This window comes from Camelus bactrianus, chromosome 1 (genome assembly GCF_048773025.1).
Source record: "Camelus bactrianus isolate YW-2024 breed Bactrian camel chromosome 1, ASM4877302v1, whole genome shotgun sequence".
NCBI classification, from domain to species: Eukaryota; Metazoa; Chordata; class Mammalia; order Artiodactyla; family Camelidae; genus Camelus; species Camelus bactrianus.
This window is the reverse complement of record NC_133539.1, coordinates 82,434,388-82,452,089: the sequence shown is the minus strand read 5'-3', so window position 1 is coordinate 82,452,089 and position 17,702 is coordinate 82,434,388. Positions and strand designations below refer to the sequence as shown.

Sequence of the window (17,702 nt, the reverse complement as noted above, 5' to 3'; positions counted from 1 at the left end):
TTTTTTTTTTTTAGAACTCCATCAGTGGCGAGAGATACTGATGATAAATCCAATGATGGCTGTGAACCCTTTATTGACAGCATCAGGGCAGCAGAGGATCCCACTGGTTCCTTCACCATTTGAACCTCCAAGTGTGGATAGGTATTTCTCTCCAGTATGAAATTCCAGTCATAGGAGAAGATGGATATCATTACATTTTTGAAGGCTGTTAACCCCAGTGCTGTATTATTGTCTAACATTACTTCAGGGAACCATGGTACAGGATATCTGCTGGCCACATCTTCAACAAACTTCCCATCACTTCCCCTTTGAGGCCTGCTTGACATCCTCACTCAGTAAATAGCTAATGAGCACTATGCGACAGGCATGGTATAAGTGCAAACATTGATATGGCCTGCTCAGGCTGCCGTAACAAAATATCACAGACCAGGTGGCTTAATTTTATTTCTCACAGTTCTGGAGGCAAAAAGTGCTAAATCAAGGTGCTGACAGGTTTGGTTTCTCCTGAGGCTTCTCTTCTTGGCTTGGAGACAGCCACCTTCTTGCTGTGTCTTCACTTGGCCTTTTTCTCTGTGTGCATGCGCTTATGGTGTCTCTTCCTCTTCTTATAAGGACACCAGTCCTGTTGGGTTAAGGCCCCACCCTTATGACTTTATTTAACTATAATTACCCCCTTAAAGGCCCTATCTCCAAATATAGTCACATGGGGGTTAGGACTTCTAACATAACGGATTTTAGAAAGGGACACAATAAAGTCCATAACAGTTGAGTATCCTGGATTTCTTGTGATAAAACAATTCTTTCTTTGCAATAAAAGTAAAACCATCAGTATTTTGGTTGCAAACCCTGGCAGTTTTCTATCTTCTCTTTAAAATATTCTGACATTCTGAGAAGAAAGTAAAATTCATTATTTATCTTTGTTCATGGAGTATGAACAATAGAGGTGAACTTCTAGAGACCACTGAAGTTCAGAGAAATAAATTGTCTACCCAGGTAGTCAAAAAGTGATCCCAGAGGGCAAAACTCAAGCCAGGGTATGTTCATGAAATGAGAAAAGAATATTGTGGTCAAGAACAGTATATTGGTCATGGAAAATCAGAGATTAGTGTTGATTTGATTAGATCTTTTCTCCCTGACGTCCCTAAAACTTTCTTCTCCTGCTTTCTCCGTTCTGTTGTCTGCTGGTTCCCTCCTTCCTTATAGAACCCTTCCTTCTAATCTTTCTCATCATATTTCTGCTCAAACTAAGAGCAACTGCAGGACTTTTGTACTCATTTTGAGAAGAGATGATGGAATCCCATATGGCAATAAAAAATCTGCCTATGCAATGGAAATTTAGTACAATTCCACTTTCATTTTATTTATTTTATATCTTTTTTCCCTAGAGATTTATTGCCTCCCACTGTAGCTCCAACTGACCCAAGGCAGTTTTGTATTCCTTCCCAATTTGGATCCTCTGCTGTACCAAATGCAAATGTGCCGAACATGCTGTCCAGTCACGTCTACTCAGGTATGAGCAATAGATGGCTGTCTGTGGAGCCACTGTGAACTGGATTGCTGCATTAAGCTTGCTGCCTAATTCACTGTTAATTTTGGAGGTAAAACTGTATGGTGATTAGGCTTGTAGTTTCTACTGTTGCTACCCAGGTGTAAATCATGATTCTACCACTGTGTGACCAAGTGTAAGTTGCTTAGCTCCTCTAATCATCAATTTACTGATGAAAAACATGAAAATCTGCAATTACTATCTGTTTTAGCTTACATGCAAGACACTGATGAGATCATGAGGAGGTGAGCTTTGAGTTATAGGCCTTGGGGAAGTTTGTATGTGGCCTGAAAGATCATAGTGAGGCCTTGCCTTTTATTCTGGGTAAGAGGGAAGACATTAGAGGAATTTGAGCAAAGGAGTGACATGGTCTGACTACTTACATTTTACCAGGTTCACTCTGGCTGCTGTGTTCGGGACATACTTGATAGGATTAAAGTTTTGGAGTTAAACTGACGGTCATTAATGGGCTATTAGGATAGTCAAAAGATTATGATGGATTTGCCCTGGGTAGTGACAGTAGGAATAGTAAGAAGTGGTTGGATTCTGCAATTATTTTTGAAGGTAGAAACAACAGGATTTTCTCACAGATTAGATATGAGATGTGAGAGAGGGAGAAGATAAAGAGGAGCAAGTAAGGGAGAAATAGAGGGAGCAACCAGTGAGGTGGGGGGAAACCCAGGAGAGTACAGAGGCCTGGAAGCCAAGCGAAGACAGTGTTTTAAGGAGAGAATGAGGAACTGTGTCAAGTAGCTGCTCTCAGGTCAAGTAAGATGAGGACTAAGCACATATGAGTAGATTGAGGTGTGTGGGTGTCCAGAGGTCACACTTTGTCTTCTGGACCCTGTTGGTATGCCAGAGGGATCATCCTTTTAACTTCTGTCTACATTCTATAGATCATCTCATATAGTCTCATGTATCCTGATGACTCCCAAAATTCTACCTCCAGGCTGTCTCCAAAAACTGCCAGTATTTGAACACAAACAGGCAGGCTGACCACCTGTCCCAGAGACATAGATCGGTCTCCCACCTCAAGGCTGATGTGTAAGAGAGTAAGCAAGGGCAAGGTAGGGCCTTAGTCCTATAGAAACTAAGCTACTAAGTAAGTGAGCAAAACAGGAATTAAAACAGGGATCTATTTCAACAACTGGGGTGTTAGGTAGGGAGTGGATTACTAGAACTGGACTAGCACTAAGTTTGACGTCACCTATTTGGGAAAGAGAAAGAAACATGCAATAGGTTTGATGAGTCCAGACGTCAGAATGTCCTGAGATCCAGGTAATTAGAATTGTGCCCTCCACACTAGTCGTCTCACATGGACGTGCTCTGCGTCCTTGGGCATTACGCCATGGGCTGGCAGTTTCATGCATGCAGGCTGTCTCAAGGAGAGTATATTGAAACCACTGAGCTATATAAAAACATAGGTTTTAGAGTCAGAAGGATTTTTAGAGGTCACCTCATCTAACCTCTGAGTTTTACAAATGAGAAAAAATCTCATAAAAAAGATACAGTATGGTTTATTACTAGGTGGGTCATTATTAATAGGAGTTTAATGAGTTCTGCTGGCTCAGTACAAAGAAAGTATAAAGAACAGCTCTAGCCTTCATGATACTTGCCCTCCTGTTGGCCAGCACAGATTTAGACATGTAAAACTATCACTGAACAAAATTCTATATGTAATAAGTACAATTTGTGTGTTTATTATTGCTAGAGGGTGATCTGTACTCCTGGGCTGGTCTGAGAAGTGTTTGTACAAATAAATGCATAAATAGAGGGTAAGGACTTAGAAACTTTTATAGCAGTTTGACAGGGTAATTTTACATCTACTGGTCTAATTATTTTAAAACGTTCTTGTATTATTTCTTGTTTTTATTTCAAGTTTCTAAGATGTTGTTTTATTGTATTTTTTTAAAGTATTGGTCTATGATGGCTTAGAAAATTTTTTAAAAAATTAGTCCTTCACCATGGATAGTTTGAGAAGCACCAGTAAAGATTCTAAGTGCATTAGGAGTCCAGAGAAAGAAAAAAATCAATATAAGCATGAAGTTATCAGGCGAGAATAGAGCCTTGAATCCTGTCATTATTCAAGACATTTTGGAAGGTTGACACAAAGAATGTAGTTGGTGTTCAATGCCATTGAAATTGTTTTGAAAAAAGTATTTACCCCAGCTACACCAAAAATTCCACATAGAGTACTTCATACTTTATCCACTTAAATCATTGCATTTATTTCCAGGGATTTCAGAGCATCAGGAAGAACTTAGTTACTTTTTTTTTAAAGGTCAACTAATTCTTCCTGTACCAAAAAAAAAAAAAAAAAAGCAAGAGATCCACAGTTAATTTAATCTTTTTCCTTTTGAAGTATGGCAGGGAAACAATTGCCGATCATGAGACCCCATACCGAAAGAAAAGAAATCTAGCATTGTCATGCCATCACCAAAGTGACTCTAAGATGCCAAACAGCCATGAACTGATATTGTTTCCAACATTGTGCTCAATTGGTGGTTTTTTGCAGATACTGCTTAAAATCATTATATTTTATTTTATTATTTTCAAATGGATGTTAATTTGCTTATGGGGTGAAATGGTGATTTTCTTGTTTAAGGTTGGGGCATTTTGCCACCAGAATCCATAAAGGCAATGGCTAGAAGGAATGAAATGATTCAAAGGCAGCATACTGCCAGGTAACGTAACAATGTTGTTTTCATTATTTTCTATTCATTCAATTGTTTGTTTATTCATTTGTTATATATATACTTTTATATGTTCATTGATTCATTTGTATTTGTATATATTGTTATAGTTGTGTATATATAGTCACTGATTATATGTGTATGTATATACCCACACACAGACACATGCACACATGCCCTGATTACTTACAAAAAAGTATTTCAGAAATATTACAAAAAGAAATATATACAAACATCTACATGAGTTGGTTAAGGATAAAAGCAAGATGACAACACAGTGAAGCTAAGTCTACAGATTGTAATAGTTTGTCAGTGTCTCATAATTAAAATGCTTAGCTGTGATTCCTTGGAAATTCATATTGGCATTTCTGTCTTCAGTGACTTCAGTTCTGCCCAAAGATAGGGGCCAAGCTTGCCAACCCCACTTCAGACTACACTACAGTATTAGAGCCCAAAAGTGGCCTTGAGGAACGAGGAGAAAGAAACACACAGCAGTAATGACTAGGGTACGGCTGTGGGTGAGAGAAGGCATCAGAGTCAACCTTCTCATCACCAAACACTAAAGGGTCCAGGTGATGATGACCAATAAGCAAAGTCACCAAGTCCTCCCTCTCCTCCCTCCCCCGACCCCAACCACTGGCATTAATTTGTAACAGTTGAAACTTACTGTGTTTCTTGAGCCTCATTAAAATTGTACTGAAGTGTTTAAAAGCTTCTTCCCAGAACTTTAGTTTCTTTGAGGATTAGTCTCTGGCAAGAAACTACACTGTGCTGCATTATCCCTAACGCTGCTAGATTTGCCAAATCTATTAGAGATGATGCTCTAAAGACTGGCCTTGGACTTCCATCATGAGTTTCAGCCAGACCCTCCACCCTCTGGTCTTAAGCCAAACTCTCCTGCCCAGTAGCTTCGTGGGGGACTTGTGCTCACACCTAGCAAACTTCAGATAGGTCCCAGGAAAAGCAGAGGTGCTACCTTAGGGAAGGCAGAGAGCCATTCAAATTCTATTTCTGATGGTTTTCTTGAGTTCTGTAAAATATACTGTTTTGTTTTTAGGATGGAAATGGAAATGCATGCCATTTACCAGCAAAGGAGAATAGAGAAAGTTAATTCCAAGAGACTAGTAGGCCTAGGGATGCCATTCCTCTGTGGCCCCAGTACCCCAGCTGGCCCAGCCACCTACCACGGCAGGGGCGTGCTCCCTGCCGGGGACCTGCATTTTCACAGGAGCACCCTGAGAAACCTTCAGGGAAACCCCATGGTAGTGGCAACTAGTCCACGCTTTCTAGAGAGCTGGGGGCAGAAATGTCGTCGTCTCAAGAGAGGTACAGGGAGCCAGAAGGTTCTAGACAGTGATACCGAGAATTCCAAAAGTCAAGTAGAAGAAAAACCCGTAGGCCAGACTCACACAGTTCCCTATGAAGAGGACGACTATGCAAAAGACCCAGAAACGGACCCTCTCAGCAATCAGAAGTTGGGTGAAGCCATTGAAAAGCCAGCTACAGCTCTTGCCAACACCTGTGGAGAGCTGGAGCCCGGCCACGGAAAGCCCTGGGGAGCTCATGGCACTCCCCTGGAAGAAAAGGCCTGGGCTGATGGGAAAGAGAAGCCTTCAGAGCAGGTGTTTGCAGCCTGTGTTGAAAAGAATGGGGTTTCCCCTCCAGCTCCTCGACCATCTCTCCCAGGTAGGTGTCCAGGGGCCAGTAGCCAATAGCCGATCCTCATGAACTGCAGGTCATTGAGTCCATGAAGTTATTACATAGCAAACTGCAGCCACTTCTTTTTATCCTTGTTTTTCTTAATCCTGTTTAGAATTACCACTTCTTGAAGTCACTTCATTGCATTAGGTCCAATCAGCCTTAACAGTGAAGTTCACCTCAGTTTATATATTGCTATATAGAGAATTTTTGGCAGAGGCTGGGAAGGTAAATATGAGGAAGGAATTTTTAATTAAAATTTTAATTTTTTAATTTAATGTAATCTCTTTAACATGAAATAGAGGGGCTTCTTGCTTAGAAGTATGAATTCTATCTCCCATTTTAAGTGTGGAAAAATAGACAACCAAACCGAAGCACTTTCAGTGCCCATTATTGTTATGATACCTTCTTACCTGAAAGTATTAGCATACTGTCCCTCCAAAAACATGCTGAATAGTTTTTCAGAACTGCTTTAGATAAAAATATTTTAAAACACAGGGATTTGGGGGTATATGTTATCTAACCACCATGCCAGCTGCTTCTCTGACAAAGTATAAATTTGCCATTTTGACGAAGATGTAGCTAAATTCTTGTGTGGCCTAGAGAACATAGTAAATCATATATCACCATAGAATATGGTAGTATTAATCTGGGGAATGAAAGCCACCAGGTATTTATACTGGAATCTGAGAAAAGCTGGAGGAGTTCTGGACCCTTGGCTTTTATTTACAATAATGCTGTCATTAAAGGTCCTTTCAAGGAATAAAAGAAAGGAGGCAGCTAAGCGTTTTTAGCAATCATCTCTCAGTAACTCAGTATCTTTCAAGGGGGTTACATACAAATCTGCGTAAAGGGACGGCTCTGTGGCAATGGGATATGGGGAAGTAATGTAAGTACACATAAAACTGTGCTCACAGAGTTCCCCTTTCCCCTGGAAATTTTATACCACAAAATAGTCTCCTTTCCATTTTGAAGGAACACATGTGCTGCTTACAATCAAGGAAGATCTATCTTTGGATGAAGATATTCAGAAATGGACCGTGAATGATGTATACAACTTCATCAGTGGCCTTCCAGGTTGCTCAGACTATGCTCAGGTGACTTTAAGTATTTTCTTAAAGTTAGGCATTTTGAAATATATGTTCTTCATAATGAGTTCTGTCAAACTTGATTTTGACCCCAGAGAGGGTTCCTAATAATCTTTTCCTTTTTATGTCATTGGCTCCCCTGAAACGGGAGCCTCTGATTGGTCGTGTGCCCACACCCCAGCTGCAGGGGAGGCGGGGAAAGCCAAGGTCTGCCTGTAGTTCCCGCCCCATCAAGACTCCCGAGATATGGGAATTCTCACAAAATTAGGTTCAGAGGCCAAACATCCAAGAAGAATGAGAGAGGTCTGCTGTATTCTCTACTTGTCCATTTAACAAACGTTTTAGGGGCATGCGTTTCTGTGTCAGAAGTTTTTGGGCTACTCATCATACATAACAGAAATACATACTTTTTTCTAAAAAGGACAAGGAAAATACATCTGAAAAGTAGGAAATTAACTCTTTTTAAATTCCATTTTTATGCTGGGGCAGTATATAAAAATGCCTACACACAAAATTCAATCTGGTAAAGAAACACTATTTCTAAAATTATAATGAAATGTTAAGATAGTTGGAAAGTAAAACTAGTCTCACTTATATGGGAAAATTAGAGATAAAAATGGTGGGTTGGCAAGTTTTTGAAGCTTATGACAATGCTACATTTTCATGCAAATAGTTTACTTTTTCAAGTGATTTAATAATACAATTCTAAGCAACAATGTGACTACTAAATTTGGTATCATTATCTTTGGTTTACAGATTAAAGGAAAAGCAAGAAAAGGACATTATGATTGAACTACATCATAATTTGCTAATGTTAGAGATAATCTTTTTAATCTCATTTTGTAATAGCATTTTCCTTCAGTGTAATGCTGTTAATTTTTTTTTAATCTTTTTTTTTTCCCATTCTTTTTATGGAACCAATGGAAAAGTCATATAGACTAGTAATTTAAAGTATGGCTTATAGGTGCCTGGCTAGTTCAGTCGGTAGAGCATGAGACTTAAAGTATAGCTTACAAAGCCAGAAAATACAAGTTCAAATCCTGGCTTTTCTACTTTCTAGGCATGTGACCTAGGACAAGTTGCCTCTCTCCTCAGTGCCTCAGTGTTTTCATCTGTAAAATGGGGATAATAATATAATATATTCTCAAAGAATTGTTGTAAATGTTAATGCCTGGCACCTTGTAAGTACTCAATAAATGTTATTTTCATCATTATATCAGAGGCTTCTAGAGAAAGCAGAACCTTAAGTTACTTATGAGGCTAGTTGTATTGTTTAAGTCACTTATTTTATGTTTTTGTATACCTGATAAAAATTTTTTTCCTATTTTTTCGTATTCAATGAGTATAATCTTATTTTTTTTATTAGACATTAACCCTGAGAAAGTCACTTTTTAAATTTATCTATGCCACTTATCATGTACCACATCAGCCACTGGTACAGTGAAGTTACCAAACTCTGATAGCCAGAAACAAGCATCCCTATCCGTAACGAACATTTGATTGCTGACTTCTGATGGACTGAATTTGTTTGAACTCACTATCCTTAGTCAGTGACCCACAGTCAGAAAAATGCAATTTATAATAACCACTCTTGTAATAAATAACGTTACATGCATTTTATACTTTATAATCCCAAACATCCCCTTGTAGATACATAGAAACCCCATAAACATGAATACTCCAAACTTTGCTGACTCATTATCTCTCACCACCAGGATGTCATTACTTCCTTCCCACCCCAAGAAGTGGTACAGTTATTTCTAGGCGTTTCTCAAATGTGTTTGGGATCAAGTCCTGCCCTTGTTTACACACTAACGTCTGTTCCCTCCCAGCGACTGCTGGTGACATCAACAGTAAGAATGCCACTGGTCTGCTGGGCATGACTTGGCTGTGCTCAGTGACGGTGTTCTGTACAGAAATGGGAAGGACCTCCTCAGATGCAGCCAGGAGCTGTCTGGGTGCAACAGGCTCTGAAGCAGCACTGCTTGTGCACAACTCTCACAGGAACCCTTGTCCACAACATGCCATCTGCTTTTATTCTCAGCCCCTGGGATCACTCAGGGCCACACCCACTGGCCCCTCTCTGTCTTCACCTCTGCCTTAGGTGCAACAACCTCCAACCACCTGCTTTCTGCAGGTAGAAAAAGTAACCACAGGAAAAAATAACCGCAACTAAAACCCAAAGCACCTTGCAAATGAAATCTTTTAAATAGATGGGAAGAGAGGGTAGGTAGTTCAGCTGTTTAGGGACATTCAGGATACCTGGTAACACATTTTGTTTGTTCAAAATCCTGTCTAGTTCAAATAAGTCAGCAGATAAAATATTCTCTCTAAAAATAACTGAAATTACTAAAATATTTGCACAATTATATCATGCACTTGGCCCAGACTGCTCTCATGAGCATGCAGTTGGGGACATCATCTGAGAGACAGAGGCATGTTCTGCATCTTTGCCTCAGGCCCAGGGTTCATCCACCGTGTTTGAAAGTTAAGCCCTCATGCATTTCAGCCCTGGCTGCCAACCTACCTGTGCTTCTTGGACAGCTCACTTCACCTTTTCTACATTGGTTCTCTCCTTTATAAAAGATCATAATAGTGCCTACTATTAATTGAGAACAGACTATATACCAGGCATTATACTAGGCACATCATTTAGATTATCTTTCAGATTTAATCTATGTCATACTTCTGCAAAGAAGCTATTAACTCCATTTTGCAGCTGAGTAAAACTGAGCTTCAAGGTGTCTAGAAGGGTACTTCAAAAACGTGTGTGTGACTACGAGTCTAGCTCTTACCTTTATAATTACTCTACATTGAAGGTATTTGGCCATATGATTTTCAGTCAGGAGTACCTGGGCCCCATGGAGTTCTCAAAGGAGGTAAGAGGAATGCTTAAGTTGTTCACACTATTACAAAATAACCTAAGAAATATCATCCATTTCCCCAAATTAAAGCTACACAGACTAACCCAAACTGTCAACTTCTTTGCTTTGGCCCAAATTGTTACTCATTTTAGCCATTCTACAATTTGTTTAGTTAAAATTTGAAAAGAAATAATAACTTAATAAATATAGTTTGTAAGTAACTAAACTCTGTTAGAACACAAATCCTGGTACAGAAGTTCCCCAAGAAGATTCTAATTTTCTGCTTGTCCCAATACAACACACCCAATACTACATGTTCCAAGGCATGGAACATGCTGTAGAAACAGAACAAATATGGTTCCTCTCATGGAGCTTATGGTCCAGAAGAGGGACACCAGTAAGGGATTCCACTTACGTGTGACCAGGCTATAAGAGGGCAGGTACAGGGCATGGTAGGAACACACAGGAGGGCCTCATGGCTTCCTGGAGGAAGAGGCATCAAACATGAGTCCTGACAGTGAGCAGTTTACCAGCTGAGTGGGGGAACTTAGGTGGGAGGAAGGCAAAGGAGGAATTTCCAGGCAAGAACCAGAAGCCAAATAGAACTTAACATGGATGGGATTTGAGAGCAGTTCTTAGCAGCCAGAGGGCCAGGGCTAAGGTGGGAGAGGTGAGGATGGCAAGAAAGGGGACTAAAGAATGAGAAGTGTCCAGATCACAAAGAGCCTTAAAGACCCAGTGAAGGATTGTGACTTTATCCCGGAGACAGTCTAGGTTTTAAGTAGGAGTGGCATGCTTAACTTTTCATTTCAGACAGGTTGCTCAAGTTGCTTTTATGAAAATAGGTTAAGGGAGGCAAGACTGGGGAAGCCTCCTCAGATGAGCAAGTATGGAGTTTGATCCAGGGTAGGAGCAGTGGGGTGGACAGATAAGAATGCTATCTAAGAAGCAGAATTGGCACGATTCAGCTTCTAAGTTTAAAATATACATTCGGGAGCCTTCAGTATAGAAAGACACTCACTACTCACTAAAACCAGGACAGAGACTGAGATGAATCAGTAAGGCCAGAGAGGACCTGGGTCAGAAGCCTAAGGGACTCTAACACGTAAAGATGGACAAAGAAACAGGAGCCACAGAGGTGACTCTGAAGGAGACAGCAGAGGGTACCCCGGAGGGAGAAGGGAGAAGTCTCATGAAGGCAAGGGAAGAGCATTTTTCTTGAAGGAGTAGTCAACAATGTCAGATGCAGCCCAGAGCATAAGAAATATGAGGACTCAAAAATATCCATGTGTTTAGTAGCAACAGTCACCAGGGGCCTAGAGGAGAGCAGGTGTAATGGACTGATGAGAGTGGAAGTCAGACTCCTTGAGACTGAGCAAAGTAAGAACATGGAAGCAGGGAGCATGAGAACTCCTGGGAAACTGGGCTGTAAAGGAAATGAGAGACCTGGGAGAGTATTGAGAGGTGGAATGAGGAAGCGTTGGTGTATTTTCATTATTTTTGCTTGTTTAATGGTGGCAGAGACTTGCTTAAATGCCAGTGGGAAAGAGCCAGCCAAAGAGGAGGGACTGAAGATGAGAGAGAGGATAATCTATTGAGTGAAGCCTGCAGGTGGGAAGGGTGAAGACACACGGCCCAGGTGGAGAGATTGTCTTTAAACAGTGTGGGACCATGCTTCCACTGTATTAGGACAGAGCTTTTGGGTTTGTTGGGCAGAATTAGAGCAAGTTCTTACCTACGGATTTTTTTGAATTAAGAAGTTCTATGATTTGCTGAAAATGAGGGAGAATTCTGTAGGGTCTAAAGTTTGAGGAGTGTAAAGAAAGCTTGAAATAGAAAAGAAAGCTCATCGGTATATACAGGATTGCCAGGCAGGTTGAAATTGGAGATCATGACCTTATGATACTGCTAATTGTCCTAGTTTTTTCTATCCATCTCCTCATCTGCCTGGAACCTTTGTCCCCCAGCAGCCTCCCTAGTATCTGGAAGAATGGAAGGCATGGTGGTATCCACTGCAAAGTCAGAACAAACAGGCCCCATGGAAGGTCCAGCATGACAGCTCTCACCTGCGTCTTCCTCTCCTCCCTTTGGCACTCACCTAAGGCAGTGAACAGAGGCACTGCGTCTGTAAAAATGAGAGTCTGAAATTCGTCTGCAGTGGTTTTTACGCACATCCCTTTACTCAGACTCTTGTCCATTCATTGACTGGTCCAGGAGCATATCTTCTATTATGTGCCAGACACAGCGTTACTGGTACATTGGTGAGTAAGACATGGGCCTGTCCTCAAACAATGATGATGACTCCAGGTCGGAAATGAGTTCTAGATACAGAGAATTACAGTGTACTCCAAGGGTTATTAAAGAGCACAAACAACATGCCACTGGAGCACAGAAGGGAGGGTAACTGAACATAAGATATTTTATGAATTTCTGTTATCCTCAAGAGCAATCTTAATGTTTCCTCCAAAGCTAAAATATCTATACATTTAAACAAAGTTGACATCTTTTGTGTTTAATAAGGTATTTAAAGATCATGCAATTGATGGAGAAACTTTGCCATTACTCACAGAGGAGCATCTTCGAAGCACTATGGGATTAAAGTTAGGGCCAGCACTAAAGATCCAATCACAGGTAAGGTGATTTTTTTTCTGTAACTAAATATATATTAATGGTATGAAGCTTAAGAGAAATATGTTACTTTTATCTTGTTGTAATAGTAACAATACCTATTGAACCTCTTTATTAAGCTTTTCCCCTCTGTGGGCGGGCACAAGAGAGAAGTGAGGGCACCTGAAGACATTGAACAGGGCACTGGTGCACCTTCCTGTGGAAAGTGGGGAAGGCATAAAGCAGAGGTGTTGTGTGCTGGTCAATGTTTAACAACCTGCTCTCTTTAAAAACAAAAATGAACCCTGATTTCCTAGCATTTGTCAATTTCTGTAGTGTAAATACTCCCACCATGGCTGACAAACTCCAAATGCAATGTCCTTGAATACAGATTTGGGGGGACATGCTCTGCAGCACAGCATTTTAGAGTGTTTTCACCATGTGGATGGCACAGGTGTGAACAACCTCAAAGGCAGAGATCGTAATTAATCATTGCAGTTGAGTAATTAGGTAAAAACAATTAAGAAGTGATAAGTTTGGGGCTTTTATTACTTTAGTTTTCAATATAATGTATCTAATTGTAATTTTATAAAATTTAAATTTTAATAATAGCATTTTTAACAACTAGCTTGCAAATTTCCTAAAAACGTAACCATTGGCTCTCAAGAGCCGGAACGACCCAGCTCCAGCGCACACTTCTCATCTCCTCCTCCACTGCTTCGTTCTGGCCTAAGGCACCTTCATCCCTCATCGGATTACTGCATTAGCCTTCTAACTCTTCTCCCTGCTCTGCCCTTGCCCACCCAGAGCCTATTTACACAACAGTAAAGAATGATCCTTCTAATACTTAAGAAGGATCAAGTCACTCTTCTGCTACATTCTGCTTGCATTATTTGCGCTCCTCCCCACCCACCACCACCCTTGCCTTCCTGACCTCATCTTCTGCGTCTCTTCCCCGTTTTTGCCCATTCACCTCTGGACACCGCTTAAACATCTAGGCCTGCTCTACCTCAGCGTCATCCCCTCTGCCTGCGATGCTCTTCCCCCGACATCCTCATGCTTTGCTCCCGCATCTCCTTCCCCTTTGCTGTGCTTTACCATCTCAGTGAGGTTTGCCTGGTTCACCCTGCTTAAAACTGCACCCAGCGCAGCCCCCACACATACTGCTGCTACCCCTTTGCTGCTCTTCTTTTTCCCTGTAGCACCTATCACCTTCAGCTACAATCTGATTTACTCACTTGGTATATTTATATTTATTGTTGATTTCCCTCTGCCCTCACTAGAATGGAAGCTCCATGAGGGCAGAGATCTTTATCTGTTTTGTTGACTGATGTAACCTTAGAAAATGCAAGACCCATAACAGATCAATAATTATTTGTTGAAGAAATGAGTTTCCTAAAAGTGAAACCAGGAAGCATCAACTAATCCTTCCCAGAATTCATAAGGACTCTACCTGTTCTATACAAGTTTAGACCAGGAGCTAGATTCCAGAATGTCCTTCAAAAACCACTTTCATTTGTGTAAATTTTTAGGATAAAGAAATTCTTTATTTCTAATGCAAATATTTCATTGTGTTTTCTTTTTTTCAACTTACTATTCTGGAATAACTTTAAATACAGAAAAGTTGCAAAGGTAGTACAGAGACCCAGCTTTTCCTAATGTTAACATCTTACATAACATGGCACATTTGTCAAAACTAAGAAATTAACATTGGAACAATATGATACTCACCTTAAAATGATTTATTTTTCTTTAATGAGGATACTACATCTCTTGGCATGCTTACTTTAACACTGCACGGTTTTTTCTCAAATCAGATTTTCTTTGACTTTAATTTATCACGTTGCTTTCACTTTTTGTTTTTTTGTTTATTTGTTTTTTGGTTTTTTGTCCTTACAATGTGGGCAACCCCAGGTCATTCTTAATCTTCTCACTTGCTGTTAGCATTGCCCCTCTATATCATTTTCATGAGGCTGTAGTCATTTCTTACGCTCCTATCTGACATGTATACGTGCCTCCATGAAGCCCAGCTGAGCTGTTATATCTCAGGCCCCATCTGCCCGCATAACAGGACAAGGCTGCCACAGAAACTCGGGGGGAAGGGGGAGAATTCCAGCTGATGCCGGCTGTTCAGCCTAACAGAACAGTTGTAGAGTCCTTGGGAATGGGGATTTCCAGGGGCCCAGTTGAAGCAGGAGAACTGGAAAGTTCTGAGTAACATCTGAAAATCCCAGAAGGTGAGCAGGCAGAAGTTCATCATGGATAAGATCGCAAAGTCTCAGTCTCCAAAATGAGAACCAGGGGCAAAATTCCGTTATAGTGAGAACTGCTGAGAAGAAGGAAAGCCACCCTCCAGAACAGAAACTTAGAAGTGGACCTGGGCTGAGCAGACAAGGAAAGAGGTAGGAGAAGAAAAAGTTACTAGAATGTGAGAACTCAGATACTATTAGAATGCAGGGAGCTAGGGGGATTTGAGCTGTGATGGTGTGAGCAATATAGAAGCCTCCTGGGTCACACTCAGGGTCAGGTTTGTGTGGGAGCCCAGGCAGCACTGAGGCGCCAAGCCCCAGAGCCTTGTTTATGTCTCAGCGCTAAGCCTGCTGAAGGCCAGCTGTGTGCTGAATCTAAAGAATTCCAGCCTCAGCCAGAGAAGAACAGGCTGAGTGTTGGTCAAGGTGCAGCAGGGTACCTGTGGGACCTCTTGTGGGACCATTGGAAAAGGGAGCACTGGAGTCAACTCAGAGTGAAACAATTATGTGTGCAGATGACCCACAGCAGAACCAAGAACAGGGATTAGTGAGTTCTGCCACCTTGGTGTCCAGTTTTACAGCATGAGCACTATGATTCTGAGAGAAAGAAAAAGCCCACCACGTCCTAGAATTGTGTCCCCTCCACCTGTGCAGATGCTCCTTACCTGAAGTGACCTCAGCCTCCCCGAAATCTGTGGCTAAGCAGAGTATGCTGGGTTATTGGAAGAATTCATAGATGTTATTACTGTAATTATTTTGTCTTCAAAGGTATCTCAGCATATGGAAAGTATGTTCTATAAGAAAAGCCTTTCACTTCCTACCCACACAAAACAGGCATTCAATCAACCAGCAGATATATCCCCACTTTTGGATCTTAATTCCTGGAATGATACATTGGACATTCCTTGTTCCCAGGATATGATTATTCCTAAAGGAACTGAGCAAGATAGTATGAGAAATTAAAACCCCCGAAGAGCAAGAACAGTCTTAATCAGTTTTCCAAAAAGTCTAGGATATTCTGAAGGGTGTGTGAGGGTTTCCTAAGACCAGAGGGAGGCTGAGAGGGAGAGAAAGCCTGCCCTCCTGAGCTGTCCTAGAGGCAGCTTTGCCCAGGTTTCCTGAAGTGACCTCAGTGCAAAGTGGCTGGAGACGTATCCTTGGAAGCAAATGCTAAATGAAGAGGAGCATTTGCAAACATCAAGAAAGCTACAGTTGGATGTTTCCATGAGGAAATCTGTGCAGAAGCCAAGACTGGAAAAAAAGAGCTCCTTGCTTCTCCTCACTCCGTTCCCATCTCTCAACCAAGGGAGAGACAAAGGCAACCCAGCGGAGCTGGAAGGAGGCAGAAGAGAAGGTGGAGAAGGACAAAACAGAGAAGCGGAGGAGATGGCCCCAAGGCCCCCACTTTTCTCATTGCAGGCTTCCAGCCTGAAGGAGGCCCATGCTAGGAGGGGACAGAAGCTTTAAAAACCTTAAAGTTCACGGTTTGATTGTTACTCAGCATTCTCCTTCTGATACGAAACCATGTTGTGACTAAAAACAACTGGAGGACTTCTTATCTGAGAGGAAGGTGAAAAGGCACAGTAACCTTCCTCTCCCTGGGGCAGGGGCAGAGTATCTCCACAGTCAGGTTTGAACTGGCAGGATGGAGGGGAGACGGTGACTGCTTTCTGCTCGTACCCTGTTTGAACTTCACATTTAACAGAACGCCTCGGAAAGGATCCACAGGAAACTGATAAGAGTTTGCTCAAGGAAGGGACTGGGCGACAGGGGTGTGAGGGAGACTTCTTCCTATATACCCTCTGGTACATTTTTAACTTTTAACTATGAGAATGTATTTTCTATTTTTAAAATTTACATTTATAATAAACTGTAGTAAGCAGCCTCTAAGATGGCCACCAGTGACGCCCCTGCTTCCTGGTATTCATATCCTGTGAAATCTCCCCTTCGGGATGGGCTGGACTGAGGACTCCTTTCTAATGGATGGTATGGAAGACAAGATGGGATGTCACTTCTGTGGTTTCTGTCTTGAGTGCTCTCTCTGTCTTTGGATTACGCTCTGGAGGAAGCCAGTTTCTATGTCTCCAGGCAGCCCTGTGGAGAGGCCCACATAATTGAACTTGGAAATGGATCTACTGAGGCTGCCAAAAGCCACATGAGGGAACTGGAAGGTGGCTCCTCCCCAAGTCAAGCCCGAGATGACCCTCCAGCTCCTGATCATAGCTTGATGGCAGCCTCCGGGGGCCACCCTGAGTCGGAGGCCCTCAGCCAAGCCTCTCCTGGATTCCTGACCCACAGAAACTGAGATAATAAGTATGTACTATTTCTAGCCACTAATGGGATAATTTGTCTCTTAGCAATAGATACCTAAAACAAAAAATTGCATGGATAAACATATAGCATGCTTCCCACATTCACTTTTTGATCTGAAAAGTGGACTTTTGAAGTCATTTCCTCACAAGCCATGCTAATTTCATTGATGTTTGCTTTCTTTCATTTTTAATATGAAAACAACAGAGTTTTTCTGACATAAAATTATACTATCAAATGGTCCCTTTGAGGGGAGAGAAGGAAAGAAAGAGAAAGGGAAAGGAGGGAGGGAGTAGGAGAGAGAGGCTTGGGGAGAAATGATCCCTTCAGATTTCAAAAGTTTAAGAATTGTTTTGTCACATGACCTTTCACCTGCTATAATTCCCAGCGTATAGACGTTTCACAAGGTGCCAAATGTGAGTTACAGATGTTATGCTGGGGGATAAAAAGAAAGCCTAATTGATACTTTTAGTGGCAAAGAGATCATGTGGTTCAATCCATACAAAGGCTTTTGAATTTCTTATCCCTGCTAAAGGAGTCAATTGAATTGGTAACGGATTCACTTGAACAGATGTGTCTCAGTGTGGCTCTAAAGAAAGGGTTCTGATATGCCATCCCAGAATGTACTATCACAAAAAAAAAAAAAA

The 17,702-nt window shown here is 41.4% G+C and overlaps 1 protein-coding gene across 1 annotated transcript; it reads left to right on the top strand.

The window, feature by feature from the left end:
- The first annotated feature begins 55 nt into the window (after positions 1–55).
- Positions 56–17,702, top strand: SAMD7 (sterile alpha motif domain containing 7). The gene is made up of 7 exons (XM_010952089.3): positions 56–141; positions 1,386–1,510; positions 4,152–4,230; positions 5,297–5,925; positions 6,913–7,034; positions 12,410–12,520; positions 15,514–17,702. Exons 1-7 carry the CDS (start codon positions 56–58, stop codon positions 15,706–15,708), a joined length of 1,347 nt encoding a protein of 448 aa, XP_010950391.1. The 3' UTR covers positions 15,709–17,702.